This window comes from Paramormyrops kingsleyae, chromosome 15 (assembly GCF_048594095.1).
Source record: "Paramormyrops kingsleyae isolate MSU_618 chromosome 15, PKINGS_0.4, whole genome shotgun sequence".
Lineage (NCBI taxonomy): Eukaryota > Metazoa > Chordata > Actinopteri > Osteoglossiformes > Mormyridae > Paramormyrops > Paramormyrops kingsleyae.
The window spans coordinates 10379760-10401181 of NC_132811.1; the positions used below are offsets into that span (position 1 = coordinate 10379760).

Sequence of the window (21422 nt, forward strand, 5' to 3'; positions counted from 1 at the left end):
AAATTATTCATGGCTTATGCAGATAACATATCAATTAATCAAACAATTCGAACCGGGTCAATTCATTAATATATTATTCATGGCACATATTGTATGAATTAGCAGAGTGCACCAGGGTGATGTAAAATCGAGCTTACATGGTCATCTTTAGTGCCTTATATTGTACAGATATATCATAAAGTAGCATATATGGGTTCTATAAATTTAGAGGCCTGCAAGGAATGTGGAATGTGGATTGAGGAATGTGCTGTTAATCACTTATTGAAACAGATCAGGTCAAATCTTAAAAAAAAAAAAAAAAACTGTAGAGAACCCAAAAGAAATTTAAAGAAGTACTGGGAACGTTTGGCTAGTACTGTCAGAGGAAGAGTTTCCAGGATTTTATAAAGATTTGAGCTGTAATATATAAACATCTTACACACTGAAACTGAGGAAAACAGCATAGATCATTTAATCCTCAGTAAAGTGAAAATAAGAGGCAGGGAGAACATTAAGTAATGTATTTTGCCCTTCTGCAACTTAATATGTCCCTTTATTCTGATGCGGTAGAATATCTACTTTTAATTTAACTGGCTTTTAATTAACTTCTTTAACAGTCCATTTAGTGAGTAGTAGCATCAGTTAAAAAGTAGGAATATCAGCTTGTTATCGATCCTTGAAAGTTCAGGCATGCTTATATATTTGTCATTTCATTAAATTCACCACAACAGTGAATTACGTGGTGGAAACCCAAGGAGGTACTTTAGGTTCTTGTGTGGTCATATGTTGTAATTACCCTGCTCAGCTGCCATTAGTAGGTAGCAGGTTTTTTATGTTTTTTGCAATTCCCTTCCCTCATGGACAAACGTCAAACCTGTAATTACATTCCTGCTCGGTTCTCGCACTTAACTGAAACATCCAAGACTCCGGCCCTGGCAAAGGAAATAACAGGAAGGCTCAGAAAGACGATTTTCAGTTCCAGAGCCAACAGAAAGCATATAAATAAAAATAAAACCCCATTGCTGAGAAGCTGATTAAAGGCAGAGACTTGATGCACACCATGCTTTCTTGGTAGAAAAAGAGGAGTTTTACAGATCCCAATACACTGCTTGTAATTAAAATGTATTACTTTCAGGGCTGCAAGAAGCGCTTTGAAGTGAAATTCTTTTTGATCGCAACTCTCGTTTTTTTCGGCAAACAAATCCAACTGACAGCACGGAGTAGCAGGCAAGTCTTCTAGAAACCCAGCGCCGTCCACAGGGCATGCAAAACAACTGACGGCATGGGGTAGTGGGCAAAGAACCGGAGGAGACCAAACTGCACCGGGGCGTTCGTAAAACCGAACGGCATCCACAGGGTGTGCAAAATCAACAGAGAGCATGTTGCAATACAGCGAACTGCGTCAGAACCTTCAGGAAACCAGACTGCATCCTTTGGGTGGTCAAAACCAACTCACAGCACAGGGAAGCAGTCGGAGCCTTCTGGCATTCTGGGGTACAGAAGGGCTAGGCAAGGGGTCAGAGGGCGAAGAGGAAAAGAGAAAATTCAGATGTCGGGCTTACCTAGGGTCTTTCTGGATGCTGTCGACAGACGGTGACCTCGCCAGCGTCCCCTCCGGGGGCAGCGCTGGGCCCGACTTGCTGTATGGTGAGTCCACAGAGGAGCAGTACTGCAGTGTGCGGTACGTATCGCCATAGCTGGCTGCTGAGCCGGTGTTGTAGCCGGGGCGGGGGTACGTGCCCGCCGCATTCTGGCTGCCTGTGCGCTGCAAGGGGACGGAGTCAACAGCGGGGGAGGACTGGGCTACGACAGGAAAGTAGGGACAGAGCAAAAAATTCAGGACCTGCTCACAGAAGCGGTTCACAAGGTCTAGGCAGGGGAGCAGGAATGGGGAAAGAGACATCAAGACGATGGAGGAGAGGGGAAGCGAGAGGCACAGGACACAGTCAGTACACTGCACAGTGCAGAGGTTCTCAAAACAGCCCGGGAACCTGGCCCCCGTAAACCCCCTCCGCTGTTAAGCCTGAGACTGCATGTACCAGGTTTGCAGTTGGCAGAACAGGACAAAGCCTTGGGATGTGTGGGGGGGGGATGCTTTGAGAACCACTGGAACAGACAAACACAAACTTTTTTAAAACATACCCACATCTTTTACTGGAGTGTGAGAGCAGGCATTAAGTCCCTACTGCTACCAATGGGAAACTCTACCTGCATTGGAATAGATGTCTGCAAAAATGGCTGATATTGGGCCACTGAAGACATCCACATGGCATGTAGCCCAAGGGGAAGGTGAGCGGGGCGGTTTATTGTCTGGTGGGGCTATGGCTGGGGATCAGGTGTCAGGCCCATACCAGTCATGTGCGTCCAGTAACCATCTTTACCTCCTGGATAAAGGGCTTCATGACCCCACCCCAGGAGTCCCTGCCGCCCCCTATGACCCCACCCCAGGAGTCCCTGCTGCCCCCTATGACCCCCACCCCAGGAGTCTCTGCTTCCCCCCGATGACCCCACCCAAAAGTCCCTGCTGCCCCTTGATGACCCCACCCCAGAAGTCCTGCCACCTCCTATGACCCCACCCAAGAGTCCCTGCTGCCCCCTATGACCCCACCCCAAGAGTCCCTGCTGCCCCCTATGACCCCACCCCAGGAGTCCCTGCTGCCCCCTATGACCCCCACCCCAGGAGTCCTGCCACCTCCTATGACCCCACCCCAGGAGTCCCTGTTTCCCCCCTATGACCCCACCCCAGGAGTCCCTGCTGCCCCCTATGACCCCACCCCAGGAGTCCTGCCACCTCCTATGACCCCACCCCAGGAGTCCCTGCGGCCCCCTATGACCCCACCCCAGGAGTCCCTGCCGCCCCCCGTGACTTCAGTCTAGCAGTCCCCCCCACCCCCCGAGAATCACAAATCCGAAAGCAAAAATATTCCCAACATAAGTATTGCACCTACAAAATGTACAACAACACAGAATCATGCAGTGTGTAATATCCATATTTACTTTTTTCTGTGTTGCAGGCCAAACGGTCCGTGGCCTGTCTTAGTGTCATTAAGTATCATTAAGTATCGCAAATTCAGTTTCTGCATCTAGAAAAGGCACTTAGGCAATAAATAATAATGGCAGTAATTAGTGGAGCTTTCAATTAACCATGCTAGGGCTAACCCTGCTGAAAATGCTCCAGACTGTATGATGAAGGCTTAATAAAATCCAAAACTAATTATTTGCGTGAACTTAATTTTCTGTTTTGAATTTACGCCACCAATCAGAAAGAACAGCCGTAACATATATATTTACCCGCTTTGTTTTAAGACCCAATTTAAAATGAATACACACAACACTGTCCCCTGATATTGTGTATTATGCAACAGGATATTTCTGTATTGTGAGAATGACACGTTTTATAATCTCTAGTGTTCACATATGAATAACGTACAGCAGAAAGATAATCACAAGATAATCATACCCAGAGAAAATCATAATCGGCAGAGTCATTCCACCATTGGGCCTCCAAGCACAACCTGTAACTCCCAGTTATTCCACGGGCTCTGCTTTCTCAAAAAAGGTACGTAGCCGTGGATAAAACTGACTGCTAAATGAATGAAAGGCTAACAACAATGTATTTGGTGAATATTGATGTTGTTTATCTGGTTAAATTCAGTAACCGATGGTTTAAAGTACACAACGTCCGAGGGGGTCCAGGGTTAAACTGGACACGATGCCTTCCTGGAGAAGACCGTCCTCAAGCGAAGCATTTTGGCGCTTTGATATCGTCTTCGGCAGGCAGCCGAGGTTTCGGCATGACCTCTCACGCGTACAGGGGCACTAACCGCAGGGGTATAGAGTACATTAGCACCGAGTGGTGAGGCAGAGGGAAATGATTTCCGCTTTGGAATGATTTCCACACAGATTGGGAAGGCCTGTAGCGGCGATCGAACGCGAAAGGTCCCAACAAAATCACGCCGGCAATGAGTTCAGGCTAGACACAGGGAATAATATCATTCCCACTGGATTATGGTGGTAAACATTTGCTGGGGGGGGGGGGGCGAGAACTTAAAAGGAGAAGCAGAAGATGACACTGCTTTGTAATGGGATCTTTTTAGGGGGCTCTTAAGACAATGAGATATAAAGCTAATGGTCAGTTTTCTGAATGAGAAGCTGTAAAATCCCTCAAACATTTGCACATAACTGAAGTGCAAATTTCCAAATCTCAGTCCATTTTTTTTGTTCTTTTTAAGGTGAGACCTAGAGTCAGGCTTCCTCATCACATGTTACCGCATCGGGAAGCAAAACTCACTCAGTCGTCACGGAATGCAACGAGGAACTTCCCTTAAATTTGCGAAACTCATTGAGTCCACAGAAATTCTCTCGAAAAACGTATCTGGTGGACTGAGTGGGTTTTGTAGATTTGCTGTTTCCATTCCTAGACACAGCTTATTGTACTTCCTGTCGAAGAGGGGCCTCCTTCAGGAAACATTCTAACAACCAACCAAGAAAGCACTTCTAACTCAGTGCCCTTTCGTTGTATGATACAGAATCGAGCGATATGTCTCCTCACCTCTCTTCACCAACGGCGGGGGGTTGGGTCATATACGTACGGCCCTGTGCACGTCAAAGAGCAGTGGGAGTTGTTCAGCACAGATCAGGAGCAGGGAACAGTGGGTTCAGAGCGATAACTGACCTTCTAATCTACATAGCTGGGTGTGCCTTTACACACGGGAGAACCCCTCAGCCACCCACTGTAAACAAACCCTGCAGCGGACTTCCAGTATCTCCGGACAGACTATCACGGTCGGACAAATGGCCCCACGAACATCCATCAATCATCTTCCTTCCACACGCACTGTATCGCCCTGTGGGGATACAGAGCACCCCCAATCTGCTGATGCAGACGTTCTGGCCTGGAAGGCAGGTCTGGCTCACGTACGGCGAACACAACCTGCCCCCTGTAATGAATGCTTGGATGCACGGCAAGCCAAACAGCCTCTTTCGGGGAGGCCGGGGTCTAAGCATTAGCCTGCTCTTGACTATACACGCTCCCTTTAAACAGGGAGGCACGCATTTCGGATAAAACGAGGAAGAAAAGTGCTTTCCGAAGATAATACTAAATTGCTGGCAATTTCAGCTTGCGGTGCTTGTGTTGATGGAGGCACACATTATGTTATATCAGCCGTTCAGGTCGCTTAACCAGAGACCTTCTCCTGCTTTTTCTTTGTTGTCCTTTGTATTCCTCTGTGTAACCCAAGCAACCCTGCATGTCCTGTTAATGTAAATAATGCCCAGGGCTTATTTAAGTAGCTATATAAAGCAGATTCATGAATGTACATCCACATACTTCCCTGTTTCTCATATGGAGCAGTCAGTGCATCCCCTCAAAGAAGTCAACTGCAATGTGGGCAGTACCACCTAGCTGCATAATAGGGGTTGCCAAGTGTAATAATCATCACAAGGCTAACGATAGGTAGCTTTTGCCCGTGAGGCTTCTCTGCTCTCATTCTCAGTCCGTTCTCATTCCCATGTGCCACTGAGAGTCCAGGAGAGACAATCCGGTGGTAGTGTGCCGGCTTCCCCGTTCACCACCGAGGGGAGGGCTTGTTTTGATCCGCGATTCGTTAATTAGCACGATCTAAGCTGCTTTACCAGGCTCGGCTCCTGTTTCTGGGCTGTAACCGTCAGTCTGAAGGACAATCCCCGATAATTGACCCGTCTTAATTACATTAACCCTGAGAAAAAGTTAATTCCTTTTCCCTTAAAAGTGCCGTTTCTTTTTTCCCCCCTGGAATTAATTTCAGTGTGTGCTTGAGTCCCAGCTACTATGTCAACGTCAATCGAATCGCAGCCTCATTAGACCTCAATAGACATTAAAATGCTCATAAAATAGGTTGAACAAAGCTACATAAGCTTACCAACCAGTGGACAGGAAATAATTACTGGAAGTCAGGATCTGACCAAACCTGTAGTGCAGGAAGAGAACACTGCCCCTCCCTTTCAGTTTGCAGAGTAATACTTATTTGCATATGTTGATGTAATTTTGGATTCGGTGTTTACCCACTTTTCGTTCATTCATTAAGCAGCATGGCAGTCAAAATTAAATAAATTTATTAAATGCACTGTAATCCAGTCCAGGACATATCCCCGTTTTTGCCCTATATTGCCTGGGCGAGACCCACCCGCGACAATGACTGGGATAAGCAGTTAGAATATGGATAGATGGAAATTTTCCAATCCAATTTGACGAAAATGAGTTAAAGTTAAAGGAGTTAGTCTCAGTTTACAGATGAATGAGGTTTGCTGAATATTTTTTTTGCAGCATTCTTGAAAACCCTTAAGTGGGGTCACTGGTAATTCTGCCTGGATGACTGAAGCACAGCGGAGAGCGTACCATCCATCAGGATGTGAGCTTCTCTCACACGTCGCTTTGGTGCAACACAGGGATATTAGCCTCTCACGGTCCGCCGGTAATGGCCCCCACGCTTCCCCTCCCTCTCCAACTCCCTCTCCGGTTCTGGGTGGCTCTAGGACACTCGCTGTCGGCACCCGGCCCCCACCACACCGAGCGCAGTGCCTGCTAACAGGAGCCACGGTCACATGACCCGATCAATCAACGTCACGCTTCCTTTCAGTTGCTGGTGGGGCCTTCAGATCTGACATAGGAGGTTTATGATGAAAGATGGTAACACTGTTTTGTTTTATTTCAGGTTTATTTCCTGGTCCTGGATTCACCAATAGTATTACCTGTTGTCACACTGTTTTTAACCCCATGGAGGGATTATGGTAAGGGGGCAGTTTGTGGAATGAATAAATCATCTCTGTTCCATTCTTAATGAGCACCTGCATGGGAAAGATTTATGTGTGAACAACTTATAAATAGTAATATCATGCTTGTGGACTACAGGAGGACATTGGAGTACCCAGAAATCCACACAAGCGCCACGCATACAAAACTGGGACTCGAACCCACAACCCTAAAGGTGTGAAGCCGAATCGGTGCTCTCTGAGCTGCTGCTCACGTTATCGCTACATGCTATGCATGCTGGGAAAAAATGTGTCAAGATGTAATTGGCTAGGTATGGGACGGCATTCTGCCAGCTGTCGTTCGGTCCTTTTGTGCCAATTAGCTAATGCTTAGCGTAGGTTTCCCATCAGCTGCACCTTTTCAAGGTGTGAGTCATGGGAGGGTGATGCCACCCCCCACCGGCACTGAATCCCTGCCCCTCGAATGAAAGTCGTCATGCAACAATGGATCCTTGACATCGACGTGAATGCTCCCGCTAACCCGCTCAGTTTCCTGGGTTTCAGAGTACACACCGCATTAATATTCCCATCAAACGCCGACTTTTGCGAGCGCACCCTCCAGACACGCATTACCATTCAGGAAGATCAATCCGGTGAATTCCTTTACACTCACTTTCACGGCAGATTTCAGTGCGACGCGGGTGTCCTGAACACACTCACTCGTCAGCACGGGCACGTCTGAACCAGAAAGTTTTCTTTTAAATCAATTTTGTCTCTGGCAAAACATTCCTGTTACTCTCACCAAATCTTAAAAGAAGTATTTGTTACACAGCCTCCAGGCCACTAGGGGACGACGCGTGCGTCAAAGCCTCATCGCTGAACATTTGCTGCTCAGACCCTACCTGAGTCAGGTTGCCCATTACTAGTGGGAACATGTCTGAGTGTAGTGAGAACTCCAGGTAGCTGTAAAAGTCCAGGAAGAAAAGTATGCTCTTTCAAAGTCAAAGCATTTTCTCCAGTAGATTTTATGCTTCGTGATCCTCTCCTGTTCCCCAACTGCTGTACGCCTCCAACCTGCCTGGTTCTTTTTTATTTACTGTGCCAGTCCCTGAATTTCAGTTCTGCCTGCCCCTGTTGATTGGTAGCCTGGCTGCATAACCTGTCTAACCTCCTGACTCTCTGACCATATTTCTACCCTGTCTGATTTCCTACCTAACTTCCTGCCTGTCTGATCTGTCCATGTCCCCCCTTTCCAACCCGTCTGACTCTCTGCGTGTCTGACCTGTTCGTGTCCCACCTTTTTTACATGCAGACTTCTGCCTGTCTTGTTTGACATCAGTCATGTCTGATGTTCCTCTCGGAACGTAAACAAATCCTTGCCGCGATCCTGCCCTAAGTGAAAATCAGTTTGCGGAGAGAGAAACCCAGAACATGACCCAACTGCGACTCCTGCTATCAGGTTTCTTGAAATATCAAGAGGGCATTTTTATTGAATAAAGGTGAAAAAATTAGTCTGGCGCATTAGCGCCGTTAATTCCGTCCATGAAACAGCCCAGTGCACTATTTACCTTCCTCATACAAATGTTGTTGCCACACTTTAATCCCAGAATGTGCTTCCCTGGAGACCTGATAATCAGGGACTTACTGGGGCGTCGAGATGTTGTAAAACAGCGGGGATCGTCGTCATTATTTTTCCGGTTCAAAAAACTGCTGGAGTGTTTCCTTAACCAAAGCCTTAATGTCTAGTATGGCTCTCAGTTTAAAAGCACAATACATTGTATTGCTTATTATTGTTGTTTATTTGGTTACCTGGTAGAAGTTTTAATCCAAAGTGATGGACCTGTACCTATTTATATAGCTGGATATATTTCTTAGTAAAGGGACGGCCTCCCCCTGACTCTGTGGTAAACCAGTACTGACATCATAGATATAGGCAGCTGAAAAACAGCTCGAATTTTTTAATAAAGCTGCAACTAGCCTAGCTTAGCATTTCTGTACTGAAAATCAGGCGTTTATTTCCACAAATTATTTATGTCACTTCTTGCCTCGACATACAATTCGGTCCAAAACAATTAGCATAATTTACCATCTCTAGCCTCCACCTACGCCACCGTCCTCAGTTTCACCCCTACCTGGCGCTCGGGGGAATCGCTCTGCATGCGACACACCGTGGGATGCCCCAGAGAGAGGCTGGTGATTGGAGGAGAGGTGCGCCTCACTCTGGGGGCGAGCGGTAAGGCACAGGATCCTGGCACGTCACTGAAGGACGCTGATGGAAATCCCAGCGGGCTGTTTCCTTCAGCAGAATGAGAGCGACCGGATTCTGGAGATGTACGTCCTCCTACACCTTCACGATCCGTCGCAGCCTCAACGCGCGCCCTCACCTCCATCCCCTGAGCCGTTTATCCTATATTTACCATAAACAAAGACACGGAAAGGCCAGAAGCAGGCATGCGCTGTGACGAAGCGCTGCAGCTAGGAGGCGCCATGTCTCTCCGAACACGCACCGTTCACAGGATATCGGCTCTCCGCTATTAATCACTTTTAATTAAGGCAGTGCAAAAAGTATTCAATATTCCGCTGTTGACGAGAACTTGGACTCTGGAGGCCAGACAGGAATTGATCCAGGGGCCACGGAAAAAGGAGCTTCCTTGACTTTTGTTTATAAGTGAAGCGGGTAGCTAATTAACGCAATAAGTCATCGATAATATTTCTCGCACACCTCTGTGAAAACTTGCTCAGAGGAGACATGTCATATAAAGCTTCAGCCTTTAAATTTCCTCTCAGGTGGTTTGACACCTACACATTTTCTGTACAGTGGTAATGAATGTATCTCCCTCCACACCACCCCCACATCTCGTTGCCCGGAAACAGTGACGGAAGGCAAAAGGTGACCGCGGCACGTGGATAGTGCGACCCCCCCCCTCCCTATCCAAACTCGCATCCGTCAGCACATGTTACCGGCACCATACATCATCTGTGAGCGCATGTCCCGCGCAAATGCGCGGCTGGTCATTAGGCACGCTTCACTGCCGCCGTTCTGCGGTTCACGTCCCCACATTACTCCAAATTGCGCCCCTTTTTATCGTCTGACTTTAGGAGGGTAATTTATAGCTGAGCGGAGCTTAGAAAAGGTGTGAAATTCAGGAAGCGACTCGGAGCTCAAACACTGCAGGGCTCATGAAATACGTAATGACCAAAACATTAGCCAACTCCAGCCAACGAGCTTTAATGTACGAAATGCCTAATTGCAGCCCAAAATGCCCGAAACACCTTTACTCTCATCACTGCTGCCTTACATGTATTATTTTAAAATTTCTTTTTATTTTATTTTATTTTTTTTTATCTTCACAGAGTTATTAAAATAATAACTGTAATTTTCTTGTTAGTTGATTAAGAGATTAAATATTTGCAATCAAATCAAATAACTATACACACAGTATTGGGACACCTGGCCATACACCTACTGTACAGTAACTTCTATGACACCCCATTCTAAATCCATAGGCATCAATAGGGAGTCCCCCCCCCCCCCCCCTTGCAGCTATAATAGCTGCAGCTGCCCCTCTTCTGGGAAGGTTTTCCACAAGATTTTGGAGTGTGTCTGTGGGAATTTTTGCCCAATCATCCAGGAGAACATTTGAAGTCAGGCACTGATGTTGGACTGGCTCGCAATCTCCGTTCTAGTTCATCCAGTAGTTCTAGTTCAAAAGGTGTTTGATGGGGTTGAGGTCAGGGTTCTGTGCGGGCCAGTCAAGTTCTTCCACATCAAACTCACCCAACCATGTCTTTATGAACATTGTACTCTGTACACTGGGGCACATTCATGCTAGAACAGAAAGGGCCTTCCCCAAAGTGTTCGTACAAAGCTGGAAGCAGAGAATTGTCCAAAATGTCTTAGTATACTGAAGCATAAAGAGTTCTCTTTCCTCTAACAAAGGGGCCTAGCCCAACCCATGGAAGAAAACCCCAACCCATTAACGTTCTTCTGGCATCTAATCCAGACTCATCCATCAGAGCGGTCCCCATAAGGTAAAAAAAATGGGTATTCATCACGTTGTGGGGATATTTGGTCCCCACAAGGTAATGTATATCTGAACCATACACACACACACACACATATACAGGTGAGAGCAAAGCTTATGGTCTAAGGGCAGGGTCAGCCATGAGTGCCCCCGGAGCATTTTTCAGATGTTAATGGCCTTGCTCCAGGCCCCAAAGGCGAAGTGGCCTTTCTGTTGAGCATGAGATTCACAGGCCCACAGACCCACTGCCTCCTATGTAAAGTACGATACATCTGCATTCGTGGGCTCAAACATTCCATCTTCAATGCTAATAACGATATATTCCCAGCATAAATCCTGCCTGTCCTGTCCCATACAATCCAGCTGAAGGCATTCCCCATCTCTGTGCTTATTTTTACAGAAACCGGAGCTAATTGGCAATGCGACGCCTCTGCACCTCAAGTCGTTTACTCCACTGGCCACAGGAGGGAGCCTCAGAGCACCTGTCGAACCCCAGGGGTGACGGAAGAAAGCCAGCAGAGCTCGGCGCAAGCTGTTGCCACTTGGAAGGAGGGCAAAGACAGAGCGATCTGAGCCGTTCTCCCCCATGCATCTTAAGTAAACCGGTGGTGAACCAGAAATTAAGACGGGTTCGGACCGAGAGCCTGAGACAGTCAGCTAATCAGGGAGAGGCCAGAAGCCTTGCTGGAGAAGGGACCACAGAGATTTTATCGGGGATCTCTACAGGCTGTATTTAAAGTAATTAGCGTTCTCCTCACAGCTAAACGTGCTGAGCACCATCTTAATGAAAAACAGAAACATATGCCTGATTTTGGTAGCTGTTGGCCAGTCTGCTGAAATGGTCTGGCCAATACCGGCAGCGCTGGAGACTGAGACTCGAGTGAAAGTGTTGATTACAGGGAAATCGACTTGAAGACCTGACCGTGCGTTCCTTAGGACAACAGATACTTGACATAAGCCATCAATGAACTGGTCAAAGATCTGACCCACTGGTAATGGCCTCTCTTTCAATATTAAAGAGACAGCTTGTGGTTTTAATGGGAACGTCCAAGTGGCACATAATGAAAGGGCATTTATAACCTCGACACAGTATGGCTGATCTTTGCAATCCCGATTCATAATGCATGCTTTTGTATGAAAACCAATTACCACAATCCTACTTATGAAAAAAATCCCAGAACAATATGCAAGTGGATTTTCAGAACTAACACTAGCTATAAAGGACCAACGTTCCCCGGAGACCTGTCCTTGTGCAACCTTAAAAACATGAATGTTGTTTCAGGAGCAGCTTACGAGAAACAACAGAAGCCATCCGCTAAGCTTCATTTAGTCAGCCAGATCTTATTTCTCAGTCCACCGTATCTCTGCTTCAATGCAATGTCAAAAACCTTGACATTCCAGGTAATTACCAGCATACTTTCCTTACACATGCACCTGCATATATTAGTTCATGACCCAAAGGGCTAAATGTTAATATTTCTGCTTAATTTCTTTGTACGTTATCAAGATTTTACTAGACTTTTAAGGCAGACTTAGCTGCTTCTTTAAATAGAAGTTAAAAGGATGACTGAGTTTATTTAAAACTCCTTCACTGAGCTGAAGACTGTTAGCACGTCGGGAGAAAAATGTTTCAGAAAATCACAAACATTTGTGGGGTCTTTGTGTTCTTCAGAAGAGACAATTCTTTAAGGATCCAACCCCATCTCAACTCCTTTTTATTTACTGTTTTCCAGAAAATTCCTACTGGATATGCTTCCTGTCCTTGTAGGAAGAGCACAACGTCCAATTTGCCCTTCTTGAAGTACAGTATCAAAGCAAGAGCACGCTGAGACGTCTGTGGCTGCGGCTTTCAGTGTGAAACACACCCAAGAGGGGCAGAGACCGACGGGCGCGGTGCAGTGACTGGCCGGGGAGACAGTTCAGCTTCATACCTGATTTGGGTGAATCTGTGTGACCTCAGTGTTCATGCCAAATCAAACTTTAAGAGGTCTGTAAATGTGCCAATTTTTAGCTCCACAGTTCAAAGTAAATAATATATATAATGATAATAATAGTAAGATGATGATGAAGGACTAAAGAAATTAGAATAATAACAATAATAATGATTATTATTATTATTAGTAGTAGTTGTAGTAGTAGTGGTGGTAGTAGTAGTAGTAGTAGTAGTAGTAGTAGTAGTAGTAGTATTAATTCCAGACATCTATGGTACATACTATAAAAATATCCCAAACTCAGACCTTAGACGTAAACCTTAGACAGCATTACAGTGAGTGAGGGAAAAAAACACACTGAACTGTTTTTGGAATTGTACTGAAATGCATTCTTACAATAATACTGAGATAAAAAAAAACTGCCAAGTGATTTAAATCACGTGCTTTATCTTTTACAGCATATAAACTAATATGTTGACTTTGTCACAGAATTCCGGAATGGGCATTTAGTTTGGGAGACTGTTACTGTACCTAATCTCCCGCAGACAGTTATAGGTACGACACAAATGAGCGCTGCCTTCAAACCCTCGTGCTGTCTCTCAGCATCCCGGCTGCTTCGGCTCCTGGCTCCGCCTGTCCGCTTCCATTTGCTCTCCTCTGTTTTAGCCTGAATACCCTTCTGCGCGTCCCTCAGCGGTAATAATCCCAAGAGGACCAGTCGCACCGCAGCCATCCGCATCTCGTGCGAGGCGGTGAGATGCACCGTGCCTACTGTGCGTAATCACATTCACCAGCAGACCGGCACATATGGGAGAAGAACAAAATAAAAAAGACACACAGTACTGGTGTCTCACCTTAGTGTACGTATTTATCACAGAGATTTATTTAGCTTAACTCTTTGACTGATCTGATGCAGTCGGCTACTGTATAATAAATCATAAAGAACACAAACGTATGGCCAGAAGTCGTGTTTTTTTCCCTGGTCGTCTCACCTGTTGGATTTTCTTCCAGCCACATGCTAAACTGTGAACCTGGCTCTCACAGAACAGGTTTGCAGGCGATTATATATTATATATAGGCCCAAGACTGCCCAGGCTGAGACGGAGAGTTGCAAACTATATAAAACTCTTAAAGAGCCATGCACAATAAAAATGCATCACTGGTAGAAGAATAAGTTTGGCATCCTGCCCGACACCCACAGACACTGAGACCTAATGCTTTTGGAAAGGAGGAAATCAGTCCATAGCACACTGGCTATAAGTCGTGTTGAACTCCTGGATGGAGCTAGGACTGGGTCCAAATCAATCTATACTAAAGAGTTGGCAAAACACCACAGCAGAATTTAACCGGACTATTCCAGGTCTGATTTGAGGCACAACAGTTAGGGAGATCATTTAAAAGAAGAATGTGGAGGGTATGTTACGGAACCCCTGGGTCAGTCGCCAGCGGTCTTGGCTTTAAGCAGATCGATACTAAGATGCACCCAAAGGAGCAGGTAATCCATCCCAATAGTGGGTTATCCTTCTAGACACAAACAGCTCGGCAATCTAGAAGGTTCAGTGAATGGCACTGCCATGTGTACCTAGTGGGAAACAACCAACAATCACACTGAAAATCACTAGCTTTGAGATTCCTCCGTTGTAACTGAAGAATACACACGTCATATTACTATATGTCGACATATGTATGCATCAATCTACATGTGCTTCAAAAATCTCTCTAATACAGCAGCCACTGCGGCTCCATCCGTAAAACGCCAGTGGGAATACTAAAAAGTCTCCTTAATTAGCTAGATGATCCTTTTGCCGTCTAGATGGTGTTTACTCATCTTACGGCAGACTAGCTGACCTAAATAGGGAATACTCAATAAAATTAAACTGGGTAAAGAAAGCCTTAGAATGTTTTCTTCCAAATCAGTGAGCGACATCTCGACTATTGCATCTCACTAACTCTACTGAGGGTGGGCGAAGGTTACATGTTACATTATATTATTACATTACTGCCTCTCTCACATAATACAGCAGGATTCAGCAATTATTGTCAACCATGGGCCAGTTTTTTTCAGCAGTGCTTAGTCAGAGGCCAGGATAGTTTTACAGAAGCCTGGAATTCCAGCTATAAATTTTAAATGAGTTTTGTTTGAATATTAATTATTTTAAGAATAACCTTTTAAAAAAAAATAACTGTCTACATCAGATAGCTTTTGTGGGATATCATTTTACTTTTTTATATCATTTTTATATCTTAATATTTCTATGTTCATTTATAACCCTTTTTTACAGTCTTATGTCTTACATTTTATTAGTAATCTAAGTAGGAAGCTGCAGTCAAAACCCGCATATACAGCAGCCCTTTCTGGATAAGATTGGCCACTCCTGCAATGTATAGATCCAGTGCGCAGATACAAAACACTGCAACTGCAAATCCTAAGATGCTGCCACAGGATGTCACAAAGCACTCAAATCGCTTCGCAGGGGGAAAAAAAAACAGTTGCATTCACAGACTAACATTTAGCACTTATGTGAACATAATGTCACTTTAAACTACACATAGTTAACAGTGTGAGTGCTCTGTGTGGTGTCCTTTCAGAAAGAACTTAAATTATAAGGCAAAAAAGGACACTTGTATCCTGTCCAACAAAAGCAGGACCAGCTTTGAAGAGAAGCAAATGAGAACCTGTGCTCTATAAAACTTTTAATCATGAACGCTGAACAGCTTGGTTGCCATGACACCAGGCAGATCAATTGACTTTGAGTAGGAACATTATGGTGCATCGTGAGCAAAAACATAGGGATCACAGGTCTGACCTCATTTAATCCTTAAAAAAGAGCTCAGTGTGCCGTGTGATCACCCACTCTTTCCTAGGGTACTGATAACCCATCTTAATGAGGCCACGGCGGCTGGAGTCATCCTAACCCGGGCGCAATGTCTTCCAGAGAGGCCTCGGGCTGTGATCTCACTCCCAACGTGGCTTTATGGGTTCAATAAAAGAAGTCCAGCTCAATAGAGCTGCAACTGGAGAATTGCTCTGCTTGGCAAATACAAAAATGTCAAAAGCCCCACAATGGTGGAAATTCAACTGCACGATAATTCTACCCAGTCCGAAAAATGGCAGGAAAAAAAAGGTGCGACAGCAAAGTAGATGGTCCAAAGACTCGTCAAAGGAGAAGATGTCAGACGACAATGTCTTCAGGGCGTTTGACAAAATATTCACTGGGGGAAATTCTAAAACCCTGAGATGAAATCAAGCTTGTGTTTTTTCTTCCGGCATCAATAGACAATATCACAAGATTCCAAAGATAATTCTCCATGTTTTCTCAGAAATAAACCTTGGTTCTAAAAAGAAGGGGGGGGGGGGGGTGGAGTCACCGCCCATTTTATGAGAGTCAGGTGAAGATGAGCTCTGAGGTTAATATGACCCGGCTGCCATCTGTTCCCTGTGGGGATGTTTTGAGTCATTTTTTGATTGATTTACACCCAGCAAAAGATCTCAGTATTGATGCCTATCCCAAAAACTATGATTTTCCCATTTTGACTGAAATATTCTCCTTCTAGTATAATTCATTTTATTTTATATTTTCCCTGTAGAACTGGCACTATTACATTTGTTTGTGATTGTCCTGTCCCTGCACTAATCCCATATACCCCTAATAAGGGACGAATCACCCAATAAACACACATTTAGCTGCTAAAACCCCATGTCACATGACACTATTATCATTCCTGCCTGCAACACACATTATGCTGCATTTATTTTGTAAGCTATACTACAACTGAGTGGGAAGAATAACCAAGGTCTTTTGTTTTGCTGTTTGCCATTTGTATCTGCAGCCTGCATCTCTTCCCCGATATCCCCAAAAAGCAACAACCATGAATAAACTTGTTTGGTTCTCAGTATGAAGTGGTTCTGCTGTGGTACGGATTTCTATCAGTATAAATCAATCAAACTATGCTGGATTTCTTCTTCAGTTAAACGTTAGTATGTACTACAAACAGAAGTATGTGAAATGCTAGAGCTACCTGACAAATTCACTTGAAATGTATCATAATAATAACATTTTCTACAGGACATCAATAATAATAACAATCCTTACTGGGGAGGCAACTTTTATAACCAACCATCCATCCTTCAACCACTTATCCTAGTCAAGGTCAGAGTTGGGGGGGGGGGGGTAGCTAAAACTATTAACTATAACGTTAAATTCTTTACATGCAAAAATCGTTTACCCTTCATCACATGACCTTGATCACATGATGGTACTACTGCGATTTACTGTGCCCCAGAGATAAGTTTATCGGTCTGTACAGTTATTAGTTCCAGCCAATTCATTTAAAATCATAGCACACATCACTGCTCACTAATGTACGCCAGACTGCCTGGCACAATCTGATCAGAAACAGCAGAGACTGCCCTGAATAGTTTATAATTGTTACATCAGTAGACTGCACAATGTTATTTAGTGGAAATTACTATCGTGAAGACTCACATCACATGGGTATACTGTCACGTTTCCATCACACAAGTCCAAACAAGCCAACTGGGTGAAGTTACACAGTAGGCAGCCTTTGAAAGCTAGACGTGCTTTTTTTATTCGAGCTGGTCGATTTGGGGCAGTTGGTAGGATGACGTATGCGCCTTCGAGGGACACATTAGTAGCAAGCATAACGAGTGGGGATCCCTTCCTCGGAGACTCTCTGCAGGTTTTCAGGTTAGCTTTCTGTTAGCGGCTGATTTATACCTGAAGCACCAGGTGAGCTCAGATACCATGCAAGTAATAGCTTCACCAAAGCAATTAAGTACCCGAGGTCACGTGTAGAGCAAGATAAATCAGGTCACCTGGCGCTGCTCCGTGCGGACCACCTAGCCGACGCAATGACATGTTTACCGTCTGCCACCTTCGGGGGGGGGGGGGGGGGCTGATATATGAGGTTACATGGTAAAAACTGGCAAATTAACACTGCCGATATTCATTTTCTTTTATTGATTTATTGGAGTTTGGAGAAGCATGCATAAATTACCGTAAAGTGATCTGGATTGTATATTGGCAATTCCTTTCTGGCACTGTCTTTTATATTTTTTGTAGAAAAAACAATATCTGTACCTTAATACCGTCCAAGCTTAACCTGCTATCCCGCGCAGATGTTTCTTATGGCAATCATATCACTCTCCTAGCTGTAAGTTTACTCCTCTTGCTGTTACTATGTGTCAGTCTTTTATGATATTCTGGATTCAAAGCCATTTTAGACACACGGGCCCATAAGTTTCAGCCAATTCGTAGCTATTACAGCAAAATTACTAATCTCACACTTTCAAAGCTGCATTAAGTGCTTTTAAAACAGGTTTTCTTTACCCCTGTATTGTATCGGTGTAAGAATTGAGTTGCATGGTCATATAAGCTACAAAAAGCGGAAGGCTGTACGGTGGCAATTTAATCCGCTAATGCAAGGCCCGCTTACAATGCTGATGTTAAATATTAACTCCCGCGTCATTAATAACTCCAAGGCAATGAAATAATGAACTGTAAAGGCATGAAGCGTTTTCATAAACAATGTGCCCCTAATGGGATTTACATACCTAAGCAGAAGCTAAACGACGCGTTAATGTAAATGAAGGCATTAGCATGTTTCTGCTACTGACGGCGATTGTTATGCTATGGCCGAACCCTCTTTCCCCTGCGACGAATGAGCACTGCCTGCAGGGCGATTACGAGGTCATGCGTCAACTGAGCCGTTATAGGTTCAGCTGTCCGGATGTTTCTTTCTAATGACCCGAATATGGCTGAAAGTCCTACCATTGAGAGTCCCATCACCCTGGGCCTACCACTGGTATGGTGGGTCCTGGTTGACCCAGAGGCAGGGTTGCCAACTTTGGTCAGCTGGCTGGCATGAGATTATCAATTCAAGACCAGTCTGAACACATATCCACTTGCATTTACATGTATGTAACAGTTTTATTAGATTGTAAATAGTCTGTAGGGTTTGCAAACTACCCCAACGCTTTTGATGTAGCTAATATTAGGTTTATAATGTAATAATATAGATTTGTCATAAGAGTGTGAGCGTCACTCCAGATGTGTAAGACTTGGCAACCCTGCTAAAGGCACAGGGACTCCCCAGCACTGCCTCAGACTCCTCGCTGGGGGGTTTTTTGGTACATGCTGACATCACTGATGGGGTGGATGTTGTGCCCTTAAGGTGGTCACAGCTATAGCTTATACTCCGTGCTGTGAGACCCCTCATGGATCCTGCTGAAAAGATAACCATCATTAGACCTCTTTTCATGGTGTCAATAAAGAGCTTTATTGATGCTGGTCCAGGCTGGGCTATTGGCTTACCGAAAAACATCAACCTTTAGCGCACAACATTATCGTCTAATACATGTGAGTTTATAGATCAGCCCCTCAGTTCCTGGCCTGTGCGAATAGTCAAACTCCATCTTGATTCTGGCTGGAGTCATTCCCATACCAACTGCACATCAGATTTTACAGCCAAAACAAAGGGGCCAATCAATAGCTCGGAGTTTGCTCATAGAAAGCTGAACAAAGCACCCTCCCGGGAGCCTGACCTGCCTGGGTGGTCACTGCAGACTTTTGTACTCATTTAACCAAATTGTGGTGGAAAAAGTTTATCACGAGGAACAAGAACCCCAAGTCTCCACAATCACCCTGAAAAACATATTTTAAGAAATTTTCACATGCGCGTTGAATCGATCCTCGACATAATCACTAATTCAATACTCAAGGGCTCATTTAATGCATTATATAAAATGCAATGTAAAGAGTTAGGATTTTGATATATCTCAATGCAACTTTAAGAGAGAATGTAGTTTTACCGTTGTTCATAATGGGAACAATAGGGTGGAGAAACTCAATTCCACAATGGTGGCAAAGGGTTCAGACAGGCATCACATTTTCAGCATAATGTAATTCCCCTAATTTAGAGACAATAAAGCTCAGAACTTCAGGCCTGTCCCTCCTCCTCTAATCGCCTTATCAGTGTAAGCCAGCTGTCCACCTCCAGCTCCTAACCTGATATCTGGGGGTAAGTAAGAGCTCACTCTCTGCCAACGAGGTTAACAGGGCTCCTGGATGCAGGTCCAGAACAGGAAGAAGGCCCATGATTTGTCAGTATCACACTGGAACCCTTAAATAATGATGAAATCCCTTATGGACATTTCACACTCTTGGCTGAAAGGAAATGGCACTTTGGGGTGATAAATGCGAGGGACAAAGGACGCAATAAAAGCTAGTAGATATAGCAAAAATATAGTGGGGGTCCCAGAGCTGTTATTGGCAGTACAGTATGTGAATCAAGCATTTGCAATGTGGATTTTGAGTGCTGTGAATTTGGAATGACTGGCTACTAGAATGCGGTAAACTGCTGCCTTCTATAGCCTGTACTTAACTCTCCCTGATGATAAGCTTAGCTTCAATCAACTTTCATCTAATAGACTTAGCGCTATGCTAGTCATCTTTCTCCAAATGAAGCAGCTCACGCACTGTGACCCTGGCTCGCTAACACAAAAGCAAATTAAGGTCGTGTAGGCATCTTGGGCATTATTTATTCACAAAGAAGAATGTACCTGAATTAATGCCCTTTTAAATACAGCAACACACTCCTTTAAGGACACCACTAATATAGAGCAAACAAATTCAACGCTCATCAACTTCATTCAACAATTGGTCAGCGGCCCCATTTATGACTATTCACAACTACTAAATGCTAAATCTAAGACATCAGTAAAAACCCATAGATGTATTTTTAAGGGAGATGTTTACTTTCAGATCTTCTGCGTGGGTCTGGCCAATGGAAATACAGGAATACCATCACTGGATTTTGCTGACATACACTCTGCATATCCTTCTGACCTTGAGCTGACATCATATCAGACCCTAATGTCAATCATTAATGCCTTGAGTCCCAAATGAGCTCAAAGAAGCTTTCTCATTCCTACCTCGTCTTATAGTAACATGATACGTTCATGTCTCGAGCTATTGCCTGCACTCTGGGGAATCTGGTGGGTTAGGGCATTGTGTCCATGATCGGAAGGTCGCCGGTTCAACTCTTGTGGTTGATAGAGTGATGTCACCATTGGTCTCTTGAGCAAGGCCCTTAACCCCAGTTGCTCCAGGGACTGGCTGACCTTGCTTCCTAAATTGCTTTGGATAAAAACGTCCGTTAAATAAACTCTTTTCAGATAAATATTGATCATGAATCTGAAATTGTAAAACAAACCTGGAACATAAGGTATGGATATCTCACTGGCAAACGCACTGCAGGCCGGGTCTGGGACATCGAGGAAGGTCTGGGAACCTCGGCAGTGCTCCCATAAAATGACAGCGGGCCACATCGTTGAGCGCGATACGCCCAAGCCCAATACAAATGGTACTCAGGAGACTGAAGTGAATGACTCTGGCAGTGGCTGCCATCACAAGTCCCTCTAGCTCCTCCCTCCTAAGTAAAAGTCCTTGGGGTTTAATGATGCACATCAGCCTTTTCCGAGAGAGCCCAGGAGCCGTACATCATCGAAGGCAGGAGAAGGAAAAAGAAATAAGTCCACAGTGAGAATAGTGATGATGTAGAAATCCGCACACAAGCCCCTCCTTTAATCTGAGCCCAATAGAGGCATTTGGCCTTGGGTTCAAGAGTGATCAGCTCTCGGTCTTTATCTTTTCAGCCCCCAAAGGTTGAATTGCCATGCTGGACTGAGGACCAAGCCAGATTCGCTTGGGTTAGTAGAGGCCAGATAATGTAACAG

The 21422-nt window shown here is 44.8% G+C and overlaps 1 protein-coding gene across 1 annotated transcript in view; it reads right to left on the reverse strand.

Moving 5' to 3' along the window:
- ctnnd2a (catenin (cadherin-associated protein), delta 2a) overlaps positions 1-21422 on the reverse strand; it is a 227346-nt gene that overhangs the window by 113998 nt on the left and 91926 nt on the right. Inside the window, exon 9 of the mRNA XM_072700081.1 lies at positions 1542-1848. Within this exon, the coding sequence (XP_072556182.1) occupies positions 1542-1848 (307 nt within the window). The remainder of the gene's footprint in view (positions 1-1541; positions 1849-21422) is intronic.